The sequence below is a fragment of the Rhinoderma darwinii genome, chromosome 1 (genome assembly GCF_050947455.1).
Source record: "Rhinoderma darwinii isolate aRhiDar2 chromosome 1, aRhiDar2.hap1, whole genome shotgun sequence".
In the NCBI taxonomy this organism is placed as follows: Eukaryota; Metazoa; Chordata; class Amphibia; order Anura; family Rhinodermatidae; genus Rhinoderma; species Rhinoderma darwinii.
The window spans coordinates 490,543,915-490,556,808 of NC_134687.1; the positions used below are offsets into that span (position 1 = coordinate 490,543,915).

The following is a 12,894-nucleotide window of genomic DNA, read 5'->3' on the forward strand; positions in this document are numbered from 1 at the left end:
TTTATAAATGGAAACGATGATTTATTTCAAAGTAATAATCTGAGTTGCTGCTTTATCGGACATGATAGAGCGGAGGTAACTGACATTTTTGTCCATCAGCAACAAAAATAAATAATCAAGCTAAGCTCACACCACGTTTGATGTACACTTTGGAAAATTGTTCTAATGCATATACAGTAGTGTTAAAAAAATAAATAAAATAAAGCAGTCCCACAACATTAACCTGATAATGTTTTTGGTAGAAGAGATATTTGTTACATATCAAATAAATTTACTTTAATAATTTAAGTGTAGTAGAAAAAAAAAACAGAGCCAACAATTAGGACATGTATGCCGCTCATTCTGAGGAATTGAATCATTAATTGAAAGGGGCTTGTAAAAAATAATAGCAGTGAGGAGTGAAATTGGTGAAGTGATTCATTCTGTGGAACAACAGGTGCCAATTTTGGCCCTTATTTAAAGAGGCTCTGTCACCACATTATAAGTGCCCTGTCTCCTACATAAGGAGATGGGCGCTATAATGTAGGTGACAGTAATGCTTTTTATTTAATAAAACAATCAATTTTTACCACTTTATTAGAGTTTTTAGATTTATGCTAAGGAGTTGCTTAATGCCCAAGTGGGCGTATTTTTACTTTAGACCAAGTGGGCGTTGTACAGAGGAGTGTATGACGCTGACCAATCAGCGTCATGCACTCCTCTCCATTCATTTAGTCAGCGCATAGGGATCCTTTTAGATCCTTATGTGCTGTCTTATACTAACACATTAACAATACTGAAGTGTTTAGACAGTGAATAGACATTCCACGGGATGTCTATTCACAATCTATTAACTTCGTTACAGTTTTTGTGGTAGTTACAGCAGAGCAAAGCGTAATCTCGCTGTAACCTGTCATTTACCGCGTAATCTCGCGAGATTACGCTTCCTATGCTGTAACTACCACAGACAGAGTAACGAAGTGCAGAGATTGTGAATAGACATCCCGTGGAATGTCTATTCACGGTCTAAAAGGTAGAGAGTTACCACAGCACCGAACCGCCGGGAGGTTGCACGCCTCTTCAGAACCTGGTCCAAGGTCCTCAATATCAGACAGAAAAATTGACAAGGAGGCAGCACTTCCAAAATGTAGAAAAACATTTATTCACCCATGCAACGTTTCAATCCCTCAGGATCTTTCTCAAGAATGCCTGAGAAAGATCCTGAGGGATTGAAACGTTGCATGGGTGAATAAAGGTTTTTCTACATTTTGGAAGTGATGCCTCCTTGTCAATTTTTCTATTCACGGTCTAAACACTTCAGGATTGTTAATGTGTTAGTATAAGACAGCGCATAGCAATCTAAAAAGGATCCCTATGCGCTCCCTAAATGAATGGAGAGGAGTGCATGAGGCCGATTAGACCAAGTGGGCGTTGTACAGAGGAGTGTATGACGCTGACCAAAGTAAATACGCCCACTTGGGCATTAAGCAACGCATTAGCACAAATCTAAAATCGCTAATAAAGTGGTGAAAACAGATCGTTTTATTAAAGAAAAAGCACTGCTGTCATCTACATTATAGCGCCGATCTCCTTATGTAGGAGATACGGAACTTATAATGGGTAAGAGGGTGACAAATGTTACACATGTTGGTTATAGTGCATTTCCTTCTGAAATACTGAGGAAAATGGGTCGTTCCAGACATTATTCTGATGTAAAACATACTTTGATCAAGTGTTGATTGGAGAGGGAAAAACAGAGAAGTGCAGAAAATTATAGGCTGCTCAGCTAAAATTATCTCAAATGCTTTGAAGTGGTGAACTACTGTTCGAATAGCCAAAATGGTAAAGGCTCAGCCAATGATCACCTCCAGAAAGATCAAAGAAGATGTGAAGTTACCAGTGAGTACTGCTACAATCCGAAGACGATTAAGTGACTCCAAGTTACCAGCAAGAACTCCCCGCAAAGTCCCATTGTTGAAAAAAAACACGTCCTGAATAGGTTACAATTTGCCAAGAAACACATAGACTGGCCCAAAGAGAAATGGCGCAACATTTTGTGGACCGATTAATGCAAAATTGTTCTTTTTGGGGTCTAGTGGCCGCAGACAGTATGTCAAACGAGCACTGAAGACAGTAAAGCATGGTGCTGCAAAAACCATGATATGGGGATGTTTGTTTCTTATACCATGGTGTTGGGCCTATTTATCACATACAAAGGATCATGGATCTGTTTTAACCCCTGGGCGCACCAGGACGCAACTGTACGTCCATGTGGCCAGTGTCTTAAGGCACAGGGACGTACAATTACTGCGTGGTTCCCAGTGCACACTGTCGGCGACAGTGTGCAACGGGAACCGGGAGGCCAGCTGTCCCCGACAGCTAACACTCCACTGTATGCCGATCAGCGGCTTATTTCCGCTGATTCCGGCAATTAACCCCTTGATTGCGGTGATCGATTGCAAATCACCGCATTCAGGGGTTTCTAGCTCATCGGCAGACCTCACGATGAAATCGTGAGGTTTGCAGATGGCTAGCATGGCGATCGGAGGCCAAGTAATGGCCTCCGTGTCTGCCATGTACGGAAGCCTATCAGGATCAGCCTCCTGATAGACTTCCTGTCAGAGTGACAGGACGTCACTGCCGTTCGCGATGCAGTGTCGGCGACAGTGTCCATCGAGAACCGGGAGGTCAGCTGTCCCTGACAGCTGACACTCCACTAGTTGCAGCTCATTGCCGCTGATTTCAGCAATTAACCCATTACATGCGGGGCTCGATTGCGATCTCCGCATGTAGGGGGTTTGTAGCACATCAGCAGCCCCCATGCAATTGTGGGGGCTGCTGATGCTTGTGATGGCACCCGGGGGCCAGACAACGGCCCCCGGGTCTGCCATGTATGCAAGCCTATGAGGATCAGCCTCTGGCTGGTCCTCGTAGACTGTCAGAGTGACTGTGACGTCACACTGACGGTTGGAATACGTTACACTACCTAGGTAGTGCAATGTATTCTAGCAGCGATCAGAGCTGCAGGTAAAAAAAGAAAGTGTCAAAAGTAAAGGAAAAAATAAAAAAAAAAAGTTAATAAAAATGTTTTACAAAAGTATAAAAATAAGGTTTTTTTTTCCCTATAATAAGTCTCTTATTATAGGAAAAAAATGAAACCGTTAAAAACCAGTACACATATTTGGTATCACCGCGTTCGTAACGACCCAATCTATAAAACTATGATGTTATTTTTACCACACGGTGAACACTGCAAAAAAAATAAACTAAAAACAATGCCAGAATCACTTTTTTGGTCACCACCCTGCCCGAAATATAGAATAAAAAGTGACCAAAAAGTCGCATGTACCCGAAAATAGTACCAATAAAAACTACAACCTGTCCCGCAAAAAAACAAACCCTTACACCGCTTTTTTGACTGAAAAATAAAAAAGTTACGGCTCTCAGAATATGGTGACACAGAAAATAAATTTTATAAAGAAGTGATTTTATTGTGCAAACGCTGCAAAACATAAAAAAAACTATATACATATGGCATCGCCGTAATCGTACCGACCCGCAAAATAAAGTCAAATTGTCATTTATGAACGGCGTAAGAAATAAAGAATTTAAAAACGCCAAAATCACTGTTTTTGGCCACCAAAGCTCTAAATAAAATGTAATAAAAAGTGATCAAAAATTTGCATCTACCAAAAAATGGTACCAATAAAAACTACAGCTCGTCCTGCCAAAAATAGGCCCTCACACCGCTCAATTCGTGGAAAACTAAAAAAAGTTATGGCGTTTGGAAGGCGGGGAGTGAAAAACTAAAATAGAAAAGCAAAAAAGGATCAGTCCTGCAAAGGTTAATTAATTTCTATTAAAAAAATAAAATTACCACATGTGAGGTATTGTCGTACTCGGGGAGAGATTGCGTTACAAATTTAGGGTGACTTTTTCTCCTTTATCCCTTGTGAAAATGAAAAAATGCAACATTTTAGTGGACAAAAATGTTTATATTCATTTCACGGCCTAATTCTACTAAATTCTGCAGAAGACCTGTGTGGTATAAATGCTTACTAAACCCCTAGAAAAATTCCTTGAGGGGTGTAGTTTCCAAAATGGGGTCACTTTTGGGGTGTTTCCACTATTTTGTTCCCTCCAGGGGGTTGCAATCGCGACATGGCACGAAAAACCAATCCAGCAAAATCTGTGCTCCAAAATCCAAATGGCGCTCTCTCCCTTCTGAGCGCTGCCGTGGGTCCAAACAGCAGTTTATTACCACATATGGGGTATTTCCGTAATCGGGAGAAGATGCTGTACAAATGTTGGGGTGAATTTTCTTCTTTATTCCTTGTAAATATTAAAAATGTCTATGTTATTTCAGAAAAAAAGGTAGATTTTCATTTTCACCGACTAACTCCAATAAATATAGCAAAATACCTGTGGTGTCAAAGTGCTAACTATACCCCTAGATAAATTCCTTAAGGGGTCTAGTTTCCAAAATGGGGTCACTTTTGGGGAGTTTCCACTGTTTTGGCACCACAAGACCTCTTCAAACTCGACATGGTGCCCAAAATATAATCTAAAAATAAGCAGGCCCCAAAATCCACTAGGTGCTCCTTTGCTTCTGAGGCCTGTGTTTCGGTCCATTATCACACTAGAGCCACATGTGGGATATTCCTAAAAACTGCAGGACCTGGGCAATAAATATTGAGTTGTATTTCTCTGGTAAAACCTTCTGTTATACAATTTTTTTTTATTACAAATGAATTTCGGCAAAAAAAGTTACATTTGTAAATTTCCCCTGTACTTTGCTTTATTTCCTGTGAAACGCCTAAAGGGTTAAAATACTTTCTGAATGTTGTTTTGAATACTTTGAGGGGTGCAGTTTTTAAAATGGGGTGATTTATTGGGGTATTATAATATATAAGGCCCTCAAAACCACTTCAGAACTGAACTGGCCCCTGTAAAAATAGCCTTTTGAAATTTTCTTGAAAATGTGAGAAATTGCTGCTAAAGTTCTAAGCCTTGTAACGTCCTAGAAAAATAAAAGGATGTTCAAAAAACGATGCAAATATAAAAGTACACCTATGGGAAATGGTAACTAGTGACTATTTTGTGTGGTATAACTATCTGTTTTACAAGCAGATACATTTAAATTTAGAAAAAGGCACATTTTTGCAAATTTTCTCTAAATTTTGGTCTTTTTCACAAATAAATATTGAATTTATCGACCACATTTTTCCGCTATCATAAAGTACAATATGTCACGAGAAAACAATCTCAGAATCGCTTGGATAGGTAAAAGCATTCCGGAGTTATTACCACATAAAGTGACACGTCAGATTTGAAAAAAATTGGCTGTGCCACAAGGCCAAAACAGGCTGCGTCCTAAAGGGGTTAATATATCAAAAAATACTTGGAGATCAGGTTGCCCTATACTAAAAAAGAAATGCCCTTGAAATGGGTGTTTCAACACGACAATGACCCAAAACACACCAGTAAGCGAACAACATCTTGGTTACAGACAAACAGAATTGAGGTAATGGAGTGGCCAGCCCAATCCCCTGACCTCATTTGGTTATTGTTTTGATTTGGAATTGAATGTGTAGTATTTTGCACATTTTTTTTAAACTCAGTTTTTTTAATTTATTTTTTTAACACTACTGTGTGTCTAACATGACCATAGACTATCATTAGCCAAGTATATGCCAAAAGAGTTTCCTTGATATGTTTGGCCAGTTTACATATATCTGTATACCTTTGCCTCAACTGTACTGAAAAGCGTGGTGTACTAAGTTTTTCAATACAACTGTATACAACTGGAAAAAAAGTATACTGCATGGTATACATTGTTTTTTTAATGTGAGTCAATGGCACACATAGGCAGCTGTATAGGCACACAGTTGCGTATGTCTAGGGCATATAATCTGTTTCAAATGGTAGAGCCCAAATATGGTGTGAACATAGCCTGGATATATTTCACAAATTACAACAATGACTTTATATGAGAAGAGAGATTACACTTTGTCATAGTATTAGCTGCTGCTAAAAATATAGATTTATACCCAGTGGTATAATGGTATTTGCCGACAGTCTCACTATACACCACTGATAAAATATAAATACCATTGTTAAAAGGTACCATTCTCATACACCGATAGAAATCTCAATATACAATTATTTGAGTTGACCTGTATGGAAGGTAAAAGGGTTACAATATGTTTTCAAGTGCCAACACTTGCCAAACAGCGTTATCAGTATTATCTTAAAGTGCTTTCCATAGGCTTCTAATGCTGCTAGTTCCGTTATGGAAGTTACGATGAAAAATTCTAAGTATGTTCTGGCTTGGCTTTAATATATGACTCATATAAATTCTCGATCACCCACTGAGTCTAGCACAATAGCTTATTTTCACAGCCTACAACCCTCCATATGCATCACACAAGTTCAACAAAAATAATTAGTCAGTAAAGATAACGTATTTATAGGTAAAGCTTAACTTATATTATACAAGTATAGTACGAAAGGAACATAAGAACAAGGAAAAAAGGTTTAGAACGGTTTCTGGACTATTGTATGTTAATTTTTAATTACGTTTGAAGTGGTTGTCTGCTTTCAATAAACTATTTTTGTTAAATCTGAGGGTGGAAGACGCAGCTGTAAGTGTTCAGTTCTCCTGCAGCGCCACCACAGGGAAAATGAAGCATTACATGGCCCTTCGAATGCAATGGACTATGCGTGTAATGCAAAGAAGTGTAACTGTCCTTCGCTCTAGCTCCTATATTAGGGTCCTGAACGGGAACACCTTAAATTAAATCAGATGTCCACGATAAAACTATTTAACCTAAAGTAGACTACCGTTTTAAGGTTTAAAAAGCTTTCACTTCCTTTATACCTTTGGTTTGAAACATGGAATATGCTGAATCTTTCAGGTAGTTACCGGATACTCCGACAGCGGAGTTAACAAAAAAAGAGCCAAACTATAGAAGGGAAGATGATAACTGGTTTGCTTACCTAACTGAACTTCACAGGTCTCCTCTTTCATTTCATTTGTTATTAAGTGTTTTCCTCTGCAAGTGAACTTTTGCCCATTCTCATACTGGGAGCCGTATAGTGTCACCACCAATGTGTCTGAAGACCCATTTGACAGTATATTACCATTATTTTCCCATTGCAGTAGCGGAGATGGATAACCTCCAAACCAAGTACATGTAAATGACAATCGTGAGGGACCCCTTGTGTGGTTTACAATGCACTGTATAGGAAAAGCAGGTGAATCTGTAAGTAAAAATAAATAAATAAAAATTCAGTCATTTTATTGTTAACTTTTGAGAGCCTGCAGTCTAGTCTCCGGACCTCTGTTTGGGGTCAAAAGAACAGGAATCCAGACAAAGGTCATTATAAGTCACGGGATCCATTAGGATTTGTTGGGATCCTTTTTAAAAACAGATTCGTCATACCGGTTAAGAATGTCTGCCATTACAGTAGTGTGAACAGCTAGAAACTTCACAACAGCAACCATAAGGCAAAAAATTGGAACGTTTAACACAATCCAATAACGTATGCACTGTTTCGACTCGCACGGGAGTCTTTGATCACACTACTATGCTTGACAGAGTCGTTAATAAATCGAGGTATGTTGGGGTATCAATCAAATGATATTTGGGTACTGTGAACCTCCACTTTTAGCCAATTGTTCCTTAAAACACGAGCATTTTGTAATATTCTGTTAACAAAATGCCGTTATTGTTCCGTTGTCCAAAGATTTTGACTCTGGCAGCTGAAAACTGCTGGTAAGTGGTCTTGGTATCTTTCAGCAAGCGGTATAGTTATAGCTACAGTGTTACTGACTAGTTCACCTGCCAGCTTGAACTTTTAGGTCCTGCTGACTGCACTGGTCACCTCTCCCTACTTTTCTCATTGCCAGGATACTACAGGGTGGGCCATTTATATGGATACACCTAAATAAAATGGGAATGGTTGGTGATATTAACTTCCTGTTTGTAGCACATTAGTATATGGGAGGGGGGAAATTTTGAAGTCGGCCATTTTGTATCCAACTTTCGTTTTTTCAATGGGAAGAGGGTCATGTGACACATCAAGCTTATCGAGAATTTCACAAGAAAAACAATGGTGTGCTTGATTTTAACGTTCCTTTATTCTTTCATGAGTTATTTACAAGTTTCTGACCACTTATAAAATGTGTTCTAAGTGCTGCCCATTGTGTTGGATTGTCAATGCAACCCTCTTCTCCCACTCTTCACACACTGATAGCAACACCGCAGAAGAAATGCTAGCACAGGCTTCCAGTATCCGTAGTTTCAGTTGCTGCACATCTCGTATCTTCACAGCATAGACAATTGCCTTCAGATGACCACAAAGCTAAAAGTCTAAGGGGGTCAGATCGGGAGACCTAGGGGGCCATTCAACTGGCCCACGACTACCAATCCACTTTCCAGGAAACTGTTCATATAGGAATGCTCAGACCTGACACCCATAATGTGGTGGTGCACCATCTTGCTGGAAAAACTCAGGGAACGTGCCAGCTTCAGTGCATAAAGAGGGAAACACATCATCATGTAGCAATTTCAGATATCCCGTGGCCTTGAGGTTTCCATTGATGAAGAATGGCCCCACTATCTTTGTACCATATACCACACCATACCATCAATTTTTGTGTTCCAACAGTCTTGGAGGGATCTATCCAATGTGGGTTAGTGTCAGACCAATAGCGGTGGTTTTGTTTGTTAACTTCACCATTCACATAAAAGTTTGCCTCATCACTGAACAAAATGTTCTGTGTAAACTGAGGGTCCTGTTCCAATTTTTGTTTTGCCCATTCTGCAAATTCAGTGCGCCGATCTGGGTCATCCTCGTTGAGATGCTGCAGCAGCTGGGGTTTGTAAGGGTGCCATTTGTGAGTAGCTAATATCCGCCGAAGGGATGTTCGACTGATGCCACTCTCCAGTGACATGCGGCGAGTGCTACGCTGTGGGCTCTTGCTGAATGAAGCTAGGACAGCCACTGATGTTTCTTCATTAGTGACAGTTTTCATGCGTCCACATTTGGGCAAATCCAACACTGAACCAGTTTCACGAAACTTGGCAAGCAGTTTGCAAACTGTAGCATGGGAGATGGGTGGTCTCGTAGGGTGTCTTGCATTGAAATCTGCTGCAATGACCCGGGTACTGCGTTCACCAGACATCAACACAATTTCTATCCGCTCCTCACGTGTTAACCTCTGCGACATGTTAATGGCTGTAAACAAAGAGAATCTTGTAAATAACTCATGAAAGAATAAAGTAACGTTAAAACCAAGCACACCATTGTTTTTCTTGTGAAATTCTCGATAAGCTTGATGTGTCACATGACCCTCTTCCCATTGAAAAAAACGAAAGTTGGATACAAAATGGCCGACTTCAAAATGGCCGCCATGGTCAACACCCAGCTTGAAAAGTTTCCCCCCTCCCATATACTAATGAGCCACAAACAGGAAGTTAATATCACCAACCATTCCCATTTTATTTAGGTGTATCCATATAAATGGCCCACCCTGTAGGATGCCTCTAGTGCTAAATAATAGCACTGGTAATGCAGGCAATTCAAGTGGAGCTTCACAATGATAACACGGAGTGACAAAATGTTATCTCTAGCCTCTGTTTATTACAATACCATTAAAATAACCAATAAGACAATCCTGCGGATGTGAAAAGAAGTCAATATGTGTATCAATTATGCTGCATAAAAGCTGCTGTTGGGGAGTCCTCCTCAATATTATCGTAGTCCTAGAGGACTACCCAAAATGATACTTACGATATACAAGGAGCTGAAGAGTGTAGCCGATCGTCTTCTTACTAAGAGGATTTGCAACTGAACACGTGTAGTTTCCCTGGTAATTTGCAGCTATGTTGCTCAAAGAAAAAGTGAGCGAACTTGCATTTACTGAATCAAAACGCTCACTGTTATCCCCTGCATTGAGGACAACTGAATTTGTTGGTTCAGGGACGGAGTAACTAGAGCAGCTGAAGTCTAGGTTAGAACCACTGGAAGTGTAATGTGTACCATTTGGCAGAATCTTGGTAGGAGATATCAGGAAAGTGATATTATGTGGACCACCTAAATGGATAAAGGGAAGTTAATATTGACACAGTCTTGGTTGGATAATACAGATGAAAGATTTAAGAAATATCTGATAACTAAAGTGCCGTTTCAGGATTATTGAACCCACACTAATATATTAGGGCTCTACATAGACAGTAATTCCATAATACACTTTTATTATAGGAATTACAAGCAGGACTGATCCAATAGAGCATTTCATGTGTAAATTAATTCCATAGTTTGATTATCCTAAATACACAGTTAAGGATGTCCACCAATTCATTTATAAAATGTATTTATGCAAAGGCATAATCTAATGTACTTGTACCCTTTGAACATCTTCTGACATGTCACGGCACTCATCACTACAACGAAGGGGCAGCAGCACCTTCTAGCGCTGTACTCCTTCAGCTTCAGTTAAGCCCTTCATGCCGTCAATATGCAGATTCACATCCTAGCCGCATATGCCCTGGACCTGAATCTACAGTCCTCTGCTTCTGCCGGCATAGCGCTGAGGAAAGCACTCAGACGCCAGCAGTGTGAGCGTCCTCGGCTCCCCAGCAACCTGCTCTCTGATAGCCGACCCAATTGGTTTGGCTACAGAGCATGTGATCATCATGATCTCCTCTCAGCCTCCTTCACTCTGTCAGTGTTTCAGAGAGAAGGAGACTGATTGAGAGAAGACAAAAGAAGTGAAGAAAACCACAAATTGCATACAATTGTGTTAACTAATACATTAAGTATTTAGTGTAATTTAATAAATTAAACTAAATCTGGCACTTTTTTTTAATCAATTGTTCGTATTATAAAATATGTGTTGCATATGTAGTAAAAATATATATAATTTTGGAAAATGTGATTTGTCCTTAGGAAAAAAAAAAAAACACCACTAAAAAAAAATTATTCATTTATCCGAAGTAGTTCAAAGGTTATGACAAAAAAAAAAAAGAAAAAAAAAAAAAACGTACGCCCAAACTTTCAATTTAGGCCTGGTCATTGAGGCATCAATGAGCCTTGGTCCTGGTAGGGTTACAGGGGTTGTCCCACGAAAATCATTTATCATCTATCCACAGAATAGGTTAAAAATGTATGATCGCTGAGGTCTGGCCACTGGGACACCCAGCGATTATGAGAACGAGGGTCCCGTGTCCCTCATTTTAAATGGAGCGCTGGACATGTGTGTGCGCACTACCGCTTCGCTTATTCTCTTTGGAACTGACAGAAATGGCCATGTACGGCTTGGTGTGCATGAAGCCTGTACTGCTTCCCTGTACTGCCTTGCAGGCTCCGTTGGGAGCCGAAAGTAGAGAGCTATTCTCCTGGAAGGAATACTATTAAAAGGGTAACTAAACTTTCAGAAAACTTCTGACATGTCATAGTGACATCAGAAATTTTCATTGGTGGGGGTCTGAGTAATGGGACCCCCACCGATCGCTAAAACTCAAAGGCAGAAGTTCGTTTTCAATCGGCTTTTCTTGGAAAGCCAAGCAGTTGGCGTACAAGCTCAGACTTTCTATCGACTCCGTACACTGTTACCTTGGCTTTCCAAGAAAAGCCAATTGGAAACCAAGTGGCACAGCGCTCACCCGAGCGCTTCTGACGCTTTGTTTTAGCAATCAGTGGGGGTTTTAGTGCTCAGACCCCCACCGATCCAAATTTCTGACTTGTCACTATGACATGTCATAAATTTACTGAAAGTTTCGTTACCCTGTAAGAGAGAATACCCCTGTACACGTGTAATCTCAACACTGAATTTAACATTAGCAAAAAGAACCTCTACTTTTGGGGAACCTAATCCCCTCATTATACTGATCACAGCTCCTATGTATTAGGCAGGAAAAGCAGCCCCACAATAAGTTCAGCTGAGGACATGGAACTACAGTTTGGAGCATGCCCAGGGTTTTGAGTGTGCAAATGCCAGAGAAAGTAAAAGGATCAACCTAAAGTATGTTTTCTTCACCCTCCTGCAGGTATCAGCAGATATTTATTCAGTGTATACTCCTTATCTACATTATAGGCAGACATTCGCAATCTGAATACCTTTTCTAAATAATGCAATATTCACCACTAAGTAGCTATTAAGTGGCTATGTGGGTCAAATATTCTTCATTCCACAGTAGATATACATAAGATCTTACGGTCCAACCCAACATACCACAAAGTAATCTAAATGCTAATCTTCAGTAGAAATGAAAGTGAATCTATATCCTGGAGTCAAGCTTGTTGTCTGAACAAATAGTCGTCACGGTTTCCTACCATATAGTGTAAACTATTAGTACTGCATACATACAGGATGTAGGACAATTTTTTTATTTTTTTTTTTTTTTTTATACCAAAAAGCTTACACAAATGCAATAAGTGATATGGCCTCATGCCCACTTCAATTATTTTCTCCAGGGTGCTATCAGTTTTTTTTAACGGATAGCACCCTGACACATTCATTTCTATGGGGCCACACACACTTCAGTTGTTCTGACCGTTCTGTCAAAAGTAGTGCATGTCCTACTTTTGTCCGCCGTTCAGTGACCATGGGGCCCATGAAGTCTGTCCAAAAAAAAAAAAAAAACGACGACAGCACACGGACAGCATCCGTGTGCCGTCCGTTTTTCATGGATCTGTTGCTAAGCAATGGCAGGGCGTGCCAAAGTTCCCTGCATGCAACATACAAGATGGATTTTAACAGACCGTTTAAAAAAACGGATGACAAACGGAAGCACAGCATCCGATTAAAACGGAACAAACGAGTGACAACGGGCACACAGATCAGTTTTAAACGGACGTGAAAATGGTGAAGGATGTGTGCATAAGGCATATAGTACAGAGTATCCA

The 12,894-nt window shown here is 40.0% G+C and overlaps 1 protein-coding gene across 1 annotated transcript in view; it reads right to left on the bottom strand.

Moving 5' to 3' along the window:
• Nucleotides 1-12,894, bottom strand: part of VSIG10 (V-set and immunoglobulin domain containing 10) — a 56,227-nt gene that overhangs the window by 10,539 nt on the left and 32,794 nt on the right. Inside the window, exons 3-4 of the mRNA XM_075854776.1 lie at nt 9,778-10,080; nt 6,979-7,242 (exon numbers count right to left, since the gene is read on the bottom strand). Of these exons, the coding sequence (XP_075710891.1) occupies nt 6,979-7,242; nt 9,778-10,080 (567 nt within the window). The remainder of the gene's footprint in view (nt 1-6,978; nt 7,243-9,777; nt 10,081-12,894) is intronic.